The sequence below is a fragment of the Taudactylus pleione genome, unplaced genomic scaffold (genome assembly GCF_031769625.1).
Source record: "Taudactylus pleione unplaced genomic scaffold, aTauple2 ptg000016l, whole genome shotgun sequence".
In the NCBI taxonomy this organism is placed as follows: Eukaryota; Metazoa; Chordata; class Amphibia; order Anura; family Myobatrachidae; genus Taudactylus; species Taudactylus pleione.
The window spans coordinates 48,175,033-48,195,498 of NW_028284418.1; the positions used below are offsets into that span (position 1 = coordinate 48,175,033).

Here is a 20,466-nt window from a genome sequence, read left to right on the forward strand (position 1 = left end):
TTTAACTAAACAAAAATGAGAATAGTGACTTAACCTAATTACTACCAACAGAATAAGATGTTAATCTTTACAATCACCTGATCTGTATTGCGGCCGATCTAGTCCATCTCATCCATTTTGGTTAAGCACATGTGTAGCCACTTTGCCGGTTTCGACTTACCTAATTCTGCATAAACAGAGTTTGCAATCCATTAATGCTGCCTATCAGTTACAGACTGTTCATGGAACGTGTGGCCATTGTTATGTTGGATAAAAATAAAGAGTATTGTATTTGGTTTGTATGTTTGCAGATGGAATGAAGAGATCTCCACAAAGCCCTGTGCTAATAAAGTCTCATCACATTGTTTCTGCAGTCATGTTTTCAACCTTTCCGAGCCATGTGAAATGGGTGATTTTGATGCAGGCTGTAGGGGATAGACTTGTATATGTGCTAGTTGAGCGCTCTGAGGTGCTGAATTACTATCAAAGTCTTTGATTAATGTATTTTATTAACATTTATTCATTAATATGAACTTATATATCACCAGCACATTTCGTTGTGCTATACAATTTGGAACAAAAGAGTAATAAGATGAGACTGGGTAATAACAGACAGACAGAGAGGAAAGAGGGCCCTGCTCGCAAGCTTACAGTCTATAGGGAAATGGGCATTGATACCCAAGGATAAGTGCTATATATTGCATACTGGTCCAGCCCCAGATAGCACAGGATCTTGATTGGCTGTGTGATTTAGTCACACAGTAATGTCAGCCTGGGGTCAGCGAGATGTGTGAGTGAAGAGAAAATATGTAAAGTTATATATGTACTTTGAACAGGGTATGTCATTTTTTATTATTCCCAAATAAAAGTGGATAAAAAAGACAAAATAGAAACATTCACAGAAAATACATTGAATGAAAACTGTAAACAATGGACTGTCATAAATATAGATTATTTTCTTTGCCATATTAACAATTGCCTTGTTGACTCTAAATAAGTTTTGTTTGTTTTTTCTTTCTAAAAAATTAACTTAATTTAAACCATAGAAAGTACTGACTTCCCTGGTGTCCGTGATAACATTGTCCCCCGTGCAAGCAATGGGTTGCTTCTGATCCTAAATTTGTTCATGGGAAAAAGTGGTGAAAATTCTTTTTACATAGACTGGTATAGCCGAAGGACTGTCTATGCAGTGGCGGAACTGCCGGAGACAATGGAGTCAGTTGCCGCCGTTCCGTGTCTTCCTGCTGCTGTAATAGAGGAGCCACCGATCAGCATCAGCAGCGCCCCTCCTCTGCGAGTGGGAGCCACTGACAGGGGCGTGCACGCTGAGGATGGTTGTCACTGTGGGAGTCGGGAGAACAGCCAGCAGATAAGCAGGGGCAGTGGTGTCCAAGGACGGGCACCAGTGCTTTGACTCATCCAGAGTGGCATGGAGGGGATGGGAGACCCTGGCTATAGATGTCCCAGCCAAGGTACCATTGACCTTGAGAAGTGTCACTGAACAGGCCGCAGTTGATGCTGAAGTATAAAGTAACAGGTAAGACAAAAAAAATTGAGGGGAAACTGCATTCAATATGCGGGGAGGGGGGGGGGGTTATCATGGTGGCCAGGAGAGAACACAGAGGGGGGGGGGAGAGTGAAAGGAGAGTCTAGAAAAGGAAAACTAGAGGCACAAGGAGGCACGAAGATGCAAAAGGGAGTATAGATAGAGGTACAAAGGGCCCAGACAGAGAGACAGAATGGGTACAGATTGAGGCACAGAGCGATAGGAGGGGGGACTGAGAGTCAGAATGGGGCACAAGTGTGTAGGCTTGCCATATCATCCCTTTAACTCAGGATACATGTGGATTACACAGGTTCTGTAGCTGATGAAAACCAGGTGATATGACGAGGTGAAGTCAGCCAGCCACAGAACCTGTGTAATTCATGTGTGTCCTGAATTAAAGGGATGATGTGGCGAGCCTACACATATAGAAGCACGGACAGACAGAAGAGGGTACAGGTAGAAGGAAATATGTAATTGGTTGGTTTAGGTAACAATAAATTACTTGTAGACAGATCACTTGACTATTTTGTTTTCAAATAAAAAATGGCGTAGAGGCAAGTGTTTCTGCGTCATAATATACCAACAGGCGGCAGCAACAAAGGTATTCTCCCTGTGCATGCTGTGGGCTCCAACTGAAGCGCACCGATTCCTCTGTACAGTTGGCCACATATAGGTGTCTGATCGCAAAAAACGGGGGACTGCAGCAGATATCTCTGATATCTATGATATCTGCTGTGGTCCCCCTAGATACATTCGGGGGATACTGTAAATTTGCAGATGTCTCCCGAAAGTGGATGTTTTCTCCCGGGGGATATCCTGCAAATTTATTTTAGTAAATAGGCCCAATAGAAACATTCTATTTTAGTGTGTTTGTGTGCGTGTGCCAGGGTTGCCGACATTTGGCTCCATCCTTCCAGAAGGGAGCTGTCGGGCAACCACACGGGAGGCGTACCGATGTGAAAGGGGCATGGCCTGGAGCATAATGCGCCATAGGGGGCGGGGCATAGGGCGTGACAGCGTGATCGCGTCATTGTGGCCCCACCCCCTCTTCACAATGCCGAGATTAATGGCATTGAGAGGCAGAGAGTGGGGCTACGATAACGCGATTCAGTGCAAATCGCGTCACCACCACAAGCACAGAAACACCCCTTGTGTCCTATATAATAATATAAATAGCTTAATCCCAAGAGTTTGTGAAGTGGATGCAGAGCAATTCATATACACCTATAAAAGCTTTGAGTTTATAGTTCAAGTCACTGAAATATCAATATCCAGAAAAAATAAAAAACTGAATGGGAGATGAGAAATAGGGACTGTCACCATCACGTACACTATATATTTTATCAAGGGCTAGAAAACTTTATTTCTACAGTATATAATCACATCAGATAAAATATCAAATGCCTCTTTCACCAGATCATAAGGAAATGATAATTATGCTTTAGTACAGGGGTGGCGAACCTTTTTCCTGCCGAGGGCCATTTTGATATATAACATTATTTGCGGGCCCGGTGCAGGCCCCCCCGTGTGACGTGGAAGCTGTAAGGGCAGCGATGTGACCGTCTGAAGGACGCTCCAGGCAGCACTGCTGCATACATTCTGGCTGCAGGGCGCCGTTCTAGGCACCGTACTAGCCAGATGAGGTTACCAGAAAAAAGCTCAGAGGGCCAGACCAAATGATTATGTGGGCCTGAGGTTCCCCATCCCTGCTTTAGTAGGATAGCATCTTATTCAGTGTGCACTATGCAGGTTTCCTCCAGCCTGTACAATGGGAGAGCAGTGTGAGGCATAATGCAGTTTGAAGCCTGGGCTTGGATGGTTGTTATCACAGAACTCTCCTGCTGTGTGAGCTGCAGCATGTACATACACAGCACATACTCTACATTGCTCTCTTCTAACTGGGTCCTAGAAGAATAACCAGGGACGTGCGGTCAGGGTAGGAAGGGGAGGCAGAGCCTCCCCTGTCATACTCCTGGGATTTGATATGTAATAATTAGAATAATACAAAGAAAATATTTATAACTTATAAACATCTACTTTGTTTATACTTTATTGTAATCATTTTTATAGTTAACACTCACCAACTTTGTGGAGCTCCCTGGGACTGCATGGAGATGAGGCAGCAACAGCTCAGCCTCCCTTCTGTATAGTCAGACACTGCTTGCAGAGCTGAGGGCGGGGCCACACCATGGGCAGTAAGCTGCACAGAAAGATAACTTATAGAGGCATGCCTCTTAGTTGGGGGGCATGCCTTAAGCTCTGATGGACACCTTGGATGAGTCATGACCAGAAAGTGCACTGCAGTGTTTAGAGATCAGAGCTCAGCAGTAAGAGAAGACACAATGATGCAGGTAGGAGAATCAATGGACACTGAAATCTAGTGTAGTGAGGGGAGAGTTAGTGAGTACGGGATGAGACAAGCTCCCAGCACTCAGACCCATCTCCATGTGTGCCTCCGCAGCCAATGACCTCCCCACTCGTCACTGAGAATAACACACAATCAAGTAATGTAAAAAGAGTCCACTTTCACAATTGCTGCAATTTCCCTAAAAGTAATCCATTGTACCAAAACTGTGCTCCTTATGCCATTTAAAAGCAAGAAATTACAGCTCCTTATACGTACACACATAAATATATAGAAACCCTCAAACAATAACAGCTCGACAATCCACAGGAAAAGAAACAGGTGCTTGTTCAATACAATAAATCTATATCACACAGCCACATTGTACCATTGTTTGTTTTTATATGTTTGTACAACATGGAGAATTGTCCAATTACACAGAGTAAACTCAGTTCTGTAACTTCATCCCTGGCATTCATAACAAGGCAATTACACCAGTTTTCCTACCATAAGTTAACAAAGTGCAAGTAACACACATACAACATAGAGATCTTATGTAACAGATACAACAGAGGTTAAGATATGATCATTAAATCATTTACAAATGTGGTAAGTTGTGGAAACACAATACAATTGCCATTTCATTTATTGTATCTTGTAATCAGAGGCATAGCTATTATTATTATTACTGTGTTAATCATATTTTGCAGCTCTGTACAGGGAATATGGACTCTATTTATTAACATTATTTTTACTAAAATAATGTGAAAAGGGGTGTTTTCGCACCCTTTTCACATTATTTTAGTATCACCTATACGTACTAAAGGGCAATTGCAGTAGAATTCGTAAAATTCTACGCCAAGCACTAATTATCACATATTTTTAGTAGGCAGATCACATTTCCCATAATTGAAATGGGAAATGCAATATGGCCAATGTTACTAAAAATAAATTGTGAAAAAATACCGGGGGAAGCCCTGTGATAATAACACTGGAGGTGGCGTTATCCAGAGTTTCCCCCGGTTACCGGACTCCTGCTCTGCTCTAACATGCAGAGCAGAGCGTGAAGCCGGCCCCAGCGATCAGCAGTGTGGTCTTAACAGAACACAAGCTGATCACTGCCAAAAAAAAAAAAAACTTACCTGAGTCCAGGGACCGGAGAATGGGGCTCCGGTCAGCTGATCTCCCATCCTACACTGTGACCCAGTCAGTTGACTGGGTCACAGTGCAGGATGGGAGGCCAGCTGACCGGAGCCACGGAGGACATCACTGGAGCACCGATCCTCGGAGGCAAGTGAAATTAAGGAATGGGGGAGGATGGAGCGATCACACGGGTGGAGGGGGCGGGTAGCGGCGGCTGGTCGGCGCATGCGCAGGCACCTTGTCACTGTATTTTTCCCGAAAAATACAGTGATAAGGCTGCAGATGGGATTCGCAGGGACAGAGCTTTATCACAAGCTCTGTCCCTGCAAGGGATTTTTAATAAATCCCTGTGATATTGCCTGAATGCGAATTCAGTCGGTAATATCACACTACAATCTGCATTTTAATGCGGATTGTAGTAAATGGAGCCCTATGTATTGTCCAGTGAGTAATAATATGCATACAGTATGTGGCTTATAAAGATCACTTTTTATGTTAGATTATATGTCTTGTTTCCCATGAGGGCAGTTGACTGTATTCTTTTCTCTTTGTTTCCACACATTTGCTCAAGCTGCACAATCACACTGCAGTGTCGGCAATATGTGCCAATAAAATAAAGCACAATAGTAATCAGAGTGATCAGATCATTTTTATGCTTGTTGGTGAATGCAGTTGAAAGATTATCGTTATTTGGCCTTTTTAAGTGGCTGTGTTCAATCACACCAAGTGGATCCAGGGACACCATACAGTGGCAAACGCAGGATTTTGAAAGGGGGTTTCCAAATCCTTGGGTACCGAACCAATGAAAAAACATCTAACCACAAATAAATAGATAGACAGACAGATAGAAACAGCTTACACAGGATTTAGGAGCACTAAATATACCACTCAGCCTAGGACTGGACACACACACACACCTCTCCCTATCAGTAAAAACATGAATGTAGCAGGCAAATAAATACAGCCAGCATGATTTATTAAAAACACCCCTCCCCCCAGTAGTGGTCCTCCCTTTGCAGTACCCCAGTAGTAGTCCCCCTTATGCAGTGGCCCCATTAGTGGTCCCCCCTATGCAGTACCCCCAGTAGTGCCCCTTATATAGTGCCCCCAGTAGTAATCCCCCCTTTGCAGTGCCCCTTATATAGTGCCCCCAGTAGTAGTCCCCCCTTTGCAGTGCCCCCAGTAGTGCCCCTTAAATAGAGCCCCCAGTAGTAGTCCCCCTTTTGCAGTGCCCCCAGTAGTACCTTATATATTGCCCCCAGTAGTAGTCCCCCCTTTGCAGTGCCCCTTAAATAGAGCCCCCAGTAGTACTCCCCCTTTTGCAGTGCCCCAGTAGTGCCTTATATAGTGCCCCAATAGTAGTCTGCCCATTGCACTGCCCCAGTAGTAGTCCCCCCTTTGCAGTGCCCCTTACATAGTGCCTCCAGTAGTAGTCCCCCTATTCAGTGCCCCCAGAATGGGCCACCCCCCTATTTAGTGCCCACAGTAGCAACCACTCCCCTATACAGTGCCCCCAGTAGCACCCACCCTATGCAGTGTCAGTGTCTGTGCCCCTTCCATACACACACACACACACACACACAACCCCCCCCCCACAAAAACACAACTTACCTGAATCCCTGCTCCTGCTGCAACCGCCGCTGTCCACTCCACCCGGCCCGTTCTGCACTATTCTCCCGTCATCCTCCCTCTGGTGTGGGGAGCCGGAAGGCGGAGCTCATGAGTGAGCTCCAGCCGGCTCCCTCCGTGGACGCAGCAGCCAATGAGAGTCTGTCTGACTCTCATTGGCTGCTAAAATAAACACACCACCGCCGGGTTGTACGAGCGTACTACGCGGTGCCGGAAGCGGTGTGTTTGTTAGTGTGTAGTGCGGATCGCACTCACTGCGGTCCACACTACACTTGGTGATCGGCGGGAACGGGGGGTTTCTGGGTATTCAGAACCCCCCCTCTGTGTGCCCCTGCCATAGGTCCATTTTGAGGCAATTGGGTGTCTGAGAGGGAATCGGTATGTAATGTCGGCTGTCAGGATGCCTCCTGCCACAATACCGACAGCGGCATCCTGACAGGGGTCGGGTAGGTATACTCACCCTCCCCCCTTCTCCCCCTAACCTCCCTTCTTGTACACATATAAGGTAAGGTATCACACCCCAGCGCCTCGTTATGTTTAAAAAAAAAAAAAAAAAAGATAAATACTATTTATCTTAGATATAACAGTATTTATTTTTCATTTATTTATCGTCTTCAAATAACAGTGAGTGTTAAGATATTTTTGTCTCACCACATGCAAAAGAGAACAAAGATACAATCTAGTGCAGATTGTTCTACTTCAAATTGTTGCACAGAACAAATAATAATTGCAACAGATTTACCCAAGGGAAGTCCCAAGGACCTTACCTCTAGGAATAATAGGCTTCAATGCAGCACAAATACCATTAACACATTTAATAATTCACATAAATTAAAAAAACAGTCACATCAAAGTAATCCACGTATAAGAAGTATAGCCCCAGGATGTATTTTGGGCTTCCTTATAGTCAATATGGATACATCATCACAGGTGAAGTTAGCCTCCTACCAGAATCAGGTGAAAAAGATACATATAATAACTGAAGAGATGTTTCCAAGCAAACCTCAGCCATCAATCCTCATCAGTCCCACACTGGCTCTGTGATCACCCTCTGCACCAAGGTGTTTCTACCTTTCAAGGTCTTTGTCAAGGCAATGAGGGTGTAGTGACCATGAGCTCCCTATATACCCCTGGCAATTAAGACCTCATCACTGGGAGGAGCCATCTTCATTACAAATGATTGCACATATATACATATAAATAGTCCTAAAAATCATAATCTTAATCCTGTTTAAACACAATATAAATCTATCTATTTAAAAATCTATAACAATCACAATGTTAATAGTCTCCTGATGCTAATGGTTCTTCGTATTAGGAGCAGAAGACTACAAATCCCAACATTCCGCTGGTGGAATTCCGGTCCACAGAGCTTCAGACTGGCTCAATTACTTCTGACAAACGGGACTTAACATTGCACGAGGATATGTTTACATGTGTAACCTAAAGTAGGATACGCGGTGACTTCCGGCTTTTGTAATCTTTTAATTTATACAATATTTATAAATTTTTAAATAGATAGATTCATATTGTGTTTAAACAGGATTAAAATTATGATTTTTAGCAGACCTCGCGGCCGCCGGTCTGCTCACTACATCCCGTCTGAGAGAATGTGAAGCTATTTTGGAGCAAGTGATGGAGCTGTTCAAACATTTTTTTGGTTATTTTGTCATTGTTAAAAAATGGTAATATGCAGCTCTTTTGAAGGCTGAAGGGTAGCATACACAACCATTGAAATGTCTTACGGTGCCCACACACATAGCGATCTGCACGCGATGAGCCGATGTGTATGATTTTCCTTGAAACTCTCCCCGGCAGCTCAGCACACGATCTCCACACGATTTGGTGTCCAATCTTCAAACGATCTCTCCTGCATCCAGACTTTCACAGTGCAACAGGTCCTAGATTGTTAGATCTGCCCTACTGCACGGCAGATCTAACAATGCGCTGTGCGACCAGCGGGGACGTGCATCGCATCGTGATTGTGAGTGGGGACTCACGATTTACTCTCAATTTGGCCATATTTAACAACGTCTGTCATTCCAATGTGTCGGAATCGGCCAGATCGGGTAAAATATCGCTGTGTGTGTAGCCAGCTTTGCCCATGACTGTTGTAGAACATTGGTTGTGAGAAAACATTGTTGCAGTTACTATGCGAGTTCGCAGTTAGTACACACTTGCCCAATCTCCCAGAATGTCTGTGAGATTATTACATTTTGGAGAGCTCTCCCAGACTTTCAACAGAGTAGACCAGCCTCCTGGATATCACCCACTTTCCCAGTGAGGTGGGTAGTGTAGTGGGCTTAGTAAGGTGATTGGTGGGGGAATTGCATCATCATGGCCCTGTCCCCTGCTTGTCAATGACGCGATCGTGACGTGATATATGAATCATCTCACATCTCCCACCCAATATTTCAACAAGTATGAGGTACAGATGTGTCCTCATACACTGTTGCTCAAGTTGGGGCAAATACCTCCTCTAGGAGTCAGGTGTCGGCCGTCACGAGCATCCTTCTTGCTGAAAGTGACAAAACTACTTTGCTAGATTTCACTGATCAATTAGATGTGCAAACTCTGTACTTCTGTGTGCGACTGAGTCTGAATCTGTGTAAGAAGTGCAGCGATGCAGTGGCCGTAGCTTTTTCTCACACCAAATGTCATTGTACTTCATCTGCGATAAGCTGGGATAAGCTCTGCAGCAGTCTAAGTGGTTGAAGTGCCATGATGCTGCCCTGAGCTCTCTTGCAGTATACTGTGACAAAGGCAGTGTCAGACTGGGACATGAATGGCCCACCAGGGAATGTACTGATAGGGGCCGCTGAAAAAATGCCAGCACCACTTTGACCTCCCAACTTACAGGCCCATTGACAAGACAACAGGCAGAAAAGGTAAATGTGTAGGCAGAATCAATAAACACTTAGGAGTATATTTACTAAAGTGAGAGTTTTTAGAAGTGGAGATGTTGCCCATTGCAACCAATCAGATTCTAGCTAATATCTTCTAGAAGGTGCTAGTTAAATGTTAAGTAGAATCTGATTGGTTGCTATGGGCAACATCTCCACTTCTAAAACTCTCACTTTAGTAAATATACCCCTTAGAATATGGAACACAGAAAGGACAGGCATACATTTAGTATATGGGACACATACAGGAGAGGCAGACACAGGCCATGGAACACAGATACGACAGGCAGTCACAGGCGATGGAACACAGACTGGGTAGGCCGACACTTAGGATATGGAACACAGACAGGACAGGCAGACACTTAAGATATGGAAATCAGACAGGACAGGCAGACACTTAGGATATCAAACACAGGCTATGGAACACAGACAGGATAGGCAGACTCAGGATATGGGATACAGACAGGGCAGGCATCAAACATCTAACCACGTACCACTTACATTTCCTGTGCTACTACAATGCTCCCTGCAGTGCTTGCAGCTGGATGGATCCCCGTGAAGCAGAGGGGAGGGCTGCAGACGGAAGAGCACACTCCTGAAGGACAACCACATCGCTGCTGAAGCTTCTGCTTTCTTAGTGCATTCTGGACTCCTGCTGCCTGTGGGACCAGAAGGTCAAAGGTCTGCCTGTCTTGTCCCTCCCACCCAGTGAAGAACATGCTGGACTGTCCCCGCCATCGTGGCCTGCTAAGTCCCACAACTGACAGAAAGGATTGGGGCCTTGAAGCAGTGGGTCCCACCAGGAAAATTATCAGGCCGTCTACTGGGCCAGTCCGAGTTTGGACGAGGGATAAAGGAGCCAATTGAATTAAGCCGTTGGAGAACACACAAAATTGCTTTAGAAACTTTTGAATAAAAAAAAAAGATTCAAAGGTACAGGGCAGAATCACATTTGATGTACTGTGCACCTCAGTTTGGGCAAGAGCATCTTTCTTTTTGTCAAAACGCATGTTTTTGTGTTATTGCGAAACAAGATGGTTTGTTTTGTAGATGAGCAGAGGTTTGCACCAGTCTTTCTGATAAAGAGTTGGATGGAGTGAGGACAGATGCGCCTACTTTCAAGGAGTTGTGCAAAACAGAGATTTTATTTTGCTGAATGAGTTTTTTGATATGAGACAGGATTGAAAAGGGGACATTTGTAGGTAAGGCTCAGATATGATGGAGAACATGTCTCATTCTATGCTCTTAATGAGAACAATTTGCACCTTCCATTGCACTTCAGCAGAGAGGTGCAGTTTTTCCAGTGTAAAAGAAACACAAATCTAGATTATAAAAAGCACATTACGTAATAAGGCAGCCTCAATGTCCCCTCTATAAATGTAAGCATTTTTAAGCATACTTGAGGTTAAACCGATCTGTATTTTAAAACAATAGAGGAAATAAATTAAAGTGGTGGTTACTAGGTGGAAGTTTGGACTTTGATGTGCTTTGTACACTTTTGCGCCTATTCACGTTTCCACCTCCTTCCATAGCTAGGTACACTTTAAGTTTGCTGAAACATCTCCTAAGAGCGCAATTTAGGCGTGGACCTTGTCATGCACTGGGTGGGCCATCAAGATGCAACAAAGCATAATAAGGGCATTAGTTGGCAAAAGTTGGTAAGGTGAACAAGCCGTCTCTGGCGAAACGCGCTTCTTCTAACCAGTGCACAGACCGGACCACTGTGACTACTACTGGTATCGTTGTAATGGTTTATATTTACTTTTATTGTATCCCACTCAGACTGCCGTGTCTGATTGAACGAATGACTGTGGGGCCTATTCATCATTACATAATTATCACTTGTGACAGTTATGTTTTGAACTCGCTGTGAGGCATTCATCATGCCTCCTTGCCTAAAGTATCACTTCCAAAAATGTGCTCTATTTGCGAGTCAGCATTTTGGAATTGTGATACCTTCCTCCTTTTAGCTATGCTGCCTACGCTTCCAGCCTGCAGTCCCTGCCCCGGTTATTCCCTCTCAGCCTGCAGCCACAGCCCTGCGTCTCCCCTCAGACACCTCCCGACACCTGTCCCAGCCTACCTGCGGCCACCCTTCCCCCGCTGGCTGCCCCTGCTGCTCTAGCCACTCTCCCCCTTCCACAGCCAGTGTTCGCAGCACAAAACCCCTTCCCCCCCGCTACCGCCACTGCATGTAAATCCTCCCCTGGTGTCTGTTCACCCACAGCCGTCTGGACTTTACTACCACTCTCCCTAGTCCCCCTTCCCAGCCGGAGGTCTCTCCTCTCCAGTAGTGGGACACTGCCTCTGTATGTAACTGCCCCAGTGTCTGACCCCCTGTGGCCGCCTTTCCCACACTGGATGTTACTGCCGCCTTCCACACTCCCCTTCTCTCTCGGAGGTCACTCCGTCCCACTGACTGCCACTGCCATACTGTTATTTCCTTTAAATGTCACATGTTTGTATGTTGTGTTAGGTCACTCATTTTAAATTCAGCCTAGTAATAAAAGTTATGTTTTAATATTTTTTGACGTTTTATCAATACTTAAGAGTGCCCCAACAAAGAGCCCTTCCTTTCTTCTTCTTTTGCTGACTAGCATCCTCTTTGGGCCAGGGGAGCACCATCAACCTAGATATCGCTATAGAACCACATTTGTACAAGGTATTGAGTTATGATGTATTTTTTTATTTTTTATTTTTTTAAATAAGTGCGTTGTCTGGTGCACATCCAGAGGGCTTTGTAAATTAGGTCCACATTATTAATGTAATAGATCCCACGGCTATGAACATGATGGATTGATGGTCCATGTATGATTATTTTCTACATGTGCATTATCATAGTAGTCTAATCATCAATGAAACCACATTCACTATTTAGCATGACTGCTTGCAGCATTTTCCTATAATGTGCTTTATGTACTGTATTATGGAGTTAAACTGGCAAAGCACTTCTCTTTTTAGGATTATCCCACTGACGTTATGCACCTATTTTCCCATGTTTCTCAGGGTAAATGCATAGATTAGTGTATGAAGAGTGTGTTTGTTGCAGGGAGGGAGCAATATTGTCTTCTCGTGGGGGGAAGTGGGCATACTGGAGGGTTACATGCTGACTGCAGACCACAGTGAGACTTCTGTGATCGAATACAACAATTTTAAAATAGTCTGATTTCTGCATGTCCTCTTTGATACTGGTGATCCGTTACTCACCATTCCTTTCACTATGTAGACAATGACACAGAGAAAATGCAAGTACAGATGGAGCCTGTTTGTTATAGATGAACAGCAGTGCGATCAGGCTCCAGTAATACAGTGTATCAATCATATTTTTCCTCCTTAACACCAGCAGTTTACCACTAATCTGCATAGTTATTGCAGCATTATCCTGCTCATCTATATTGCCTTGCCAATCACTGAATTGTACTATATTGCTGAATGAAACATGCAACATCTGTATATGCATTTACAGACCAATGTAATTACTAAATTAACACTCATACGCCATATACTTGCCTACTCTCCAGGAATGTCCAGGAGACTCCCGGAGGCCAACCACCACCCACACCCGGGAAAAGTGGGTGATCATGGGCGGCTTGATGATGCAATTTGCTCTGAAATGTAGCATTATAGCCCAGATCCCCGCATGACGATGCCTGGAATTGCGACCTTGTATAGTGGTGCAGGGGCCACAATGATGCAATGGTGGTGCTACGCCCCTGGAAAGGGCTATCTGTCTGCCCCATGACCCCTTGACCTCTCACCTGGCTGTCCCCTCCCAGAGGGGACATCCAGGATATCTGCAAGTATGCACTACACAGTTCATTCAAAACGTATACATCTGAGGGGAGTTTCCGAGTCAGACACAGTCACGACAGAATTTAAGTCTGCTCGTGGTAGCCTACGGACTCAGATGTGCTAATAAAGCCACCTGTCATTGTGTGTATTACTTTCTTTTCATACATCCAGGATCCTTCACCCACGTTTTTTTTGTGTCTGTAATTCAGCTGTCATTAGTATCTGGAGTTGCACTAGCCGCAAGCTTGGTGTAAAATATCCAACTGACACAGGTGCCCTAACTGCATCTGATATCTAAATAAACCACTGAAGTTTGGCTACACACTGACGACACTCCCATCAGACACAGCCGTTTTGTGCATCTTAATACCTGTGCCCAGGTGCTTCTAGAAAGCCCTACTTGTAGTTCGTGTCTGCTGGCACAAGATCCGACACAGTGGCAACCACTTGCTACATCAGATGTATCACGCAGTGCATGCGCACACCATATTTTGAGATTGACGCATGAGCAGTTGGGTGGAAATTAGAAAATGCGTCCGTTTCTTAAGATGCGGAATAGCCCCTTAGTCTCCTAATAGTGAAACAACCATTTCACTCCCAAGTCAACATCACTGTGACTGGATCATGTAGCCCCACTAAGCACATTTTGCTATCTGGCTGGGGCAATAAACAATCTGTGCACTTAGGACCTGATTCACAGCAGCACGCGATGCCGATGTTCACAGAGTCGAGAGATTCTTTGCTACTGTGCATAGTGCATACGTGAAGATCCCTAATAACTCCTACGGTGCATGCGTTACACAGTGTGTACACACAGAGGTGATGTCTTTGAAAAGTGTCGTGAGCTCCTGGTTGGTGACTGGGAGGCAGCTAAATAGAAGCACAGAGATGGTCCGTCCTATGGCCGTGTTAGGGGAATGTCGCTGAAGTGTTTGCATACACAGACGCTTCATCGTTCACTTTGGAGGCCATACTCTGATGGAAAATCAGCACCTGTCATAGGACTTGTGCAAGTTTGGATGGTGCGACTGATGGTGGTGTCTCCAAATCCTGAAAGTGGGCGTCTCAGTCCTTGCACATTCATACGTGTGCAAACCCGTCAGTATCCACCTCTGAATCAGGCCCTTAACCTCATGTATTAAACACCTATTAGATTATAAGATTGTGAGCAGGGCCCTCTTATCTCTCTGTCGGATTGTTAATACCTAGGGGTATATTTACTAAAGTGAGAGTTTTTAGAAATGGAGAAGGTGCTAGATAAATGTAAAGCAGAATCTGATTGGTTGCTATGGGTAACATCTCCACTTCTAAAAACTCTCACTTTAGTAAATATATCCCCTAATCTAGTTTTATTACTAAGTTTGTTCCAAATAGTAAAGCATTGTGAACATGCTGGTGCTATATGAATATTGTTAATAATAGATAATAATAAAAACAACATAATTAGCTGGTAAAAACGGGATGCGGTCAACATCCCAGCGTGCGGGATGCCGACGGACGATGTACCGGCACCGAAATCTCGACAGCATCGAGACCCCGGCACCAGAATCCTGACCGCAGGCATCCCAAAGGTAAGTTAGTGGGAGGGTTAGGGTGCAGGGTTAGCCATTAGGGGAGGGTTATGGGGCACATCCACTAGACCAGGGGTCTTCAAACTTGGCCCTCCAGCTGCTGTGGAACTACACATCCCAGCATGCACTGCCACCTTTTTGATATAACAGCATGCTAAAACTATGTGCAGTGCATGCTGGGATGTGTAGTTCCACAGCATCTGGAGGGCCAAGTTTGAAGACCCCTGCACTAGACGATCTACTCCCTGTCCAACCTCTTAACGATTTTCCCTTGAAGTTTCCCTTGAAATTTGATCTTCCACTCTGAACTATTTGCAAAAGATTTGCAAACGATTTGCAAAAGATCTAACGATAAACTATGTTGTTTCAATCTGTGATTGAGAGCTTTCAGCTATAGTGGGCCGATAGTGGTTTATCGTTTGATCGTTCAGTGTGAACGATGTGTAAACGATTTGTAAGCAATCAAGTGAAATTGACCTGCATGTTCAGTCGATGGAGGAGACGATCAAACGACCAGCGGGAGCGCGCATCGTACATCGTTAGAAACAATTACTACACGATTTGCAAACGATTTTTAAACGATTTTTAAACGATTGAACGATAACAATATCGTTATCGTTCAATCGCCTGCTAAAATCGTCTAGTGGATGCCCCCCATTAGGGTTAGACACTAGGGTGGAGGGTTATGTTTAGGGTGCTGGGAGGGGGAGGTTAGGTTTAGGCACTAGGGGAGGGGGAGGTTAGGTTTAGGCACCGGGGAGTGAGTGTTAGGTTTAGGGTGCAGGGAGGGGGAGGTTAGGTTTAGGCACTAGGGGGGGAGGTTAGCGTTAGGCACCAGGGAGAGGTAGGGGTAAGGGTTAGTCTTACCTCCTTTCCTTATGGGTGTCGGGATGCCGCTGTCGGTATTCTGACCAGCGGCATTCCGACTGCCGGGATCTCATACCCAACCCGGTAAAAACACTGTGCAAAACATGCAACACAGCGCCATTAAGAAAGGACAGTAAAAAGGACAAGATGTGATTTTTCATCACACTAACTTTTGTATAAAGTGCATGTATTGTATTATGTATGACACTGTGCCATGTGTCACCGCTATACAAATGCACTACTATTGTAACTTCCTAACGTGTTTCCGTTGTCACCTCTAAACATGCATCACACATTCTATCAGCAATATAGCAAGGATTGGGGGGCTGTAATCAGGAAAAGAACATGCAAGATACTATAGCTTACAAGGCAAATACTGTACATTATGATGCTTTAGCCATAGTGCTGCTTACTAAAAAAAAAAGTAATACAGTTATTATAATCACATCATAATGTTAATTTACTGTATCTTTCAACTTACAGAGACAGATGTCCACTAAGAAGATAATGTAGACAAGTAATTCCCTTAGTGTGGTTTTCACAAAAAGCTCTCGATTTTCTGCTGTATCTTCAGTTAAAGTTGTTCCCCAAAGTCCTGTAAAAATAAAGTTTGTCATAAATTATTTTGCCGTATATACTCCCAACATCCCCTCATGTTTACAAATTAACAATATAATCGCAAAAATACATTCCAAAAAGAGAAGTTTAGAAACATCCTTTTATTGTTTTGTGGAGGTTTTTTTTTGCATGACTTAAATAGCATAAATTTAGCATTGTGGTGTTTGGTCTGAAAATGATTACCCTTCAGTATGTTTATTAATAATCCTGCACACATTGAAGGCAGCCATTTTACAGGCTGTGCCAATATTCACTTTATTGCTGTCTATGAATCATGAGGAACCAGTGACATCACAATAGAGGCAGTTATTTTGTTGGATAAACTAATAATACCAATTTGAATGCAGCCTGTGAATACGTTGGGACTTGTTACATAACTGAATCACTTTGTTCTTATGAATATTGGTCTAACCCACAAAATGGCTTCCTCCACTGTGTGGAGAAAATAAATGGTGAAATGTATTTTACGTAGAACAAAAACTCCCAATTACCTGATAGAACATCTGACAAAGGGCTGGAATCAACAAATGTCTCCTGACTGGATGGCCAGAGCTCCCAATGGCTATTATTTCTAGTTGCGCATTAATCATTACTGATGCAATGATGTAAGTGCAATGACTAGAAGCATCAGTAATGTACAGTAATAGGTCCTGCTGCCGTATTAGTGAAATAAGAGGAGCCCACCTATATACTAGTGTAGGACAGCTATGCAAGATTTCAACATAATATACATTATAAACAATATGGAGTCACAGATAGTTCAGCATTTAACTATGGGGTTGCCTTGGACTTCAATTAATCTGTGGAAGAAGACCTTTATAGCAGACTTCCTTAAGTTAATGATTTTATTGAATGCCCTGATGAATCTATGATAGCATTGGTGTAACTACCATTAGGCCCTGTGTAGCTGCTGCCCTGTGCCTCACTCCCCTCTGCCATCTATTCAGATGGAGGCAGCAGCAGGGAGCTTGAGTGAGTGACCATTGACACCTGCAAGGCATCTGCAGTTCCACAACGTCATGTGCATATCCTAGGGCCCAAAAATTAAATTCTGCTCATAGAGCAACTTTGATTAGTTCTTTCTCTCTGGGCAGGAAGTACAGAGAGAAGGTGGGTCACTGGCCTAGAGCGTAGCTTAGGGGAGAGTAGGGGCTGATTGGGAATAGGAAGAGACATATTCCTCTCTACAAATTTGAGGACCCCTTCAAAACTAAAACTCGGGCCACACATTTCTAGTTCTGACCCTGCATGGCATTGTGACAACTCTCCCAGATGCGTAACTGATTTCTACAGAAACACAACTTATTCTCAGTTGATTTCTTCAAAATCTGGATTATGAATGTAGCTTGAACATTTGTGATCTCTAAATGCACCAAGAGTGGTTTTTAAATCACCAGTAAGTTTGTACTCAGACATAAACAGAAAAACAAGTGTTAATATCACAAAACACAGTATATTATTATACACAACCACATGACCACAACCACTACAAAACTTTAAAACTCGTAAAAGCATGAAGGATGAATATAAATGCATTCAAAAGTTGAGGCAGACATTTATCACAATTACATTACATTTTACCCATGAAGAATCATTATGTAGAAGTAAGCTCAGGGTTAATTTATTTCAGCAATTACCATCTAATGCATCAGTGACACCTTTACCCCAGCTCCATCCGCAAATCTTCTCCCAACTTTTATATTTTATATCTGAGGGAAGTGCTTTTACTGCAGGGAATAAGTGTCCAGGTGATCAATGCTCTGCAGATGTGTTAGATGGAAGGGACCAAGAAAAAACACAGAAACCTGTAAAACCCAAGAGGCCAATGTGTCAGCCTGCGTGACGAGTAACTGGGAAGCAGATTCATAACATGTCTTTATTTTCTATTTGTTGCATGATTTTATGGCTGTAATCAGCAAGTTATGAAGATAAACTATTCCTCATAAAGGAGCAATTTGTAAGATTCACAAATGCGTATAACAAACTAGATATATTGTAGATGGGTTGGGTATGGGATTATAGCGATCGGGATGCCAACAGAGGCATCCCGACAGTCAGAATCCCAACGCCTTAATGTTAGTAGCCTAACCCTCCCCCTAGTGCCTAACCCCCAACTCTAAACCTAACCCTCCCCCTAACCCTAATACTTACCATTGGAATGCCGATGGTTGGGTTTTTGGAGACAGGATTCCGACTGCTAATGGGATTCCAGCGCCAGTATTCTGAGCGCTGGCACCTGGACCGCTGGGATGGTGACTACATCCCTTATAGATTACTGTGTGTGCAGAATACAGGACAGGATGCTGGAATGTTGCAGAAAGTGTGTTTTACTTAGCATAACAACTGAAACTGACACATAAGGTTGTTACAGACTCACTGTCTGAGCTTGTAGGGGTTGGTATGATGTAACTTCCTCCAACAAAGCAAGAAACATTTGTAAGTTTGGGTGTAAGACAGTATAACAGACGTGTTGAATGTAGCAACAGTAATATAAACACAGTAAACAATCACAAAACTAAAATGCAAATTGGGATGGGACTAGATGACAAAGTCTTAAAAGTTTGGATTAAGTTTGGAAACTCGTCCAGACCTGGTAATAAAGGGAGCAAGAGGAGTTTGGTCATTGTGAGAAGGCTCAGTATGGGGTAGAGCAATGAACAGCAGTGAACCCTAGAAGGTGATTCTAGCACTACATTAAACATCCACTACAGAACAAATGGGCCTTGTGGTCTTCAAAAATGACAAAAGCAAAACTTGGCAGGCCAACCTTCATCTAATTTTCACATAGGGGGTGGTGCTGTTGGAGGATCTGGAGTCTTGGATACTCCCAGTAAGTGGCATGTGTTCCATTCAATTGTGGAGCCATTAGTTTCCATGGTGTAACTGTTCAGTCTGTTGGAACAACCTTGCACAGTGCCCAGTATGATATTTCCTGCAATCCTTCTAATTTTGGATCTTACTGCAGAAGTAATGGTGCAATGCTTGAGATGGCGTTACCCATGCCCTTCAATGGTGGACCTGTAAAGCCAGGAAGGTTTCATAGGATCTCTGTCAGATGATAATTTTTATTATCACATCTATTTAGAAGAAAGGGGCAGGTCTCAATAGGCATGCGTGGCTACTGGAACTCCTCAGCGCTAGGCTGCTTGTGAGTGGGAGAAAAACACACTTGAGGATTGATCATTTCAATTTGCAGTTAAAATGTTTTCTGTAATGCACCCACTGCATCACCAATAATAAAAACACTGCTAAGGGCCTGGTTCAGAGACTGACGTAGTGTACTAAAATGTGCAAAAACCGCATAAGGTGTCTTAAGTTAAAAGACGCCTTCTGATGGCTTCTCTGATCTGCTGCTGCATCCAATATTACAGCCATCAGATCAACTGGGTGACCCTCAGGATGTCTGGGAAAATCACGCTGCCAGGGCCAGTGAAACTGTGTCCAAAGAGTCCGACGCCCCCGTTTTCTGGAAGCTCCGTGTCACCACCCCCAAACAGTAGTAGCATGTCAATCATGCTGCTGCATTTGGGGCACTGCCAGCGACATTGCATACCCAGATCTGCAGATGCGCAGTGCGACTTCTACGCAAGTGCAGAACTAAAAACATTTGAGATGTGTGTAAACATCAGATTTACATACATCTCTGATTAAGGCCCTTAGTAAAGTGGTTCCTAAACTTTTTCAAGGCACCCCTAGGCCAATCATTTACTAAAAAGTATTGAATTGTGCTTTGCTGTCATCCTTAAGTTTAGTTATGTGGTGGTGGACAGGGTTGCGCTCCTGTTTGACCACATATTCTATGACTGGTACCACCAGCTTTCGTTTTGTCTATCACATTGACCATAAATAAACTTGAACTGGTACTGGACCACCAACCCATGGCACCTCTGCAAGTGCCCCGTGGCGCCCCAGTGGTTCCTAGTTTGTGAACTACTGCCTTAGTATTTACTTTCCTATTAAAGAAATGTACTGTATTCAGTTATCTACTATAGATGTTATACTTTTAATGGAATGTATTATGTTTCGATCGTCATATATTTTTTTATATGTCCAAGTGCCCTATGAGCCTACCCA

The 20,466-nt window shown here is 43.8% G+C and overlaps 1 protein-coding gene across 1 annotated transcript in view; it reads right to left on the bottom strand.

Moving 5' to 3' along the window:
* Positions 1–20,466, bottom strand: part of PKD2L1 (polycystin 2 like 1, transient receptor potential cation channel) — a 68,471-nt gene that overhangs the window by 34,678 nt on the left and 13,327 nt on the right. Inside the window, exon 2 of the mRNA XM_088473892.1 lies at positions 16,256–16,369. Coding sequence (XP_088330018.1) covers positions 16,256–16,369 — 114 coding nt within the window. The remainder of the gene's footprint in view (positions 1–16,255; positions 16,370–20,466) is intronic.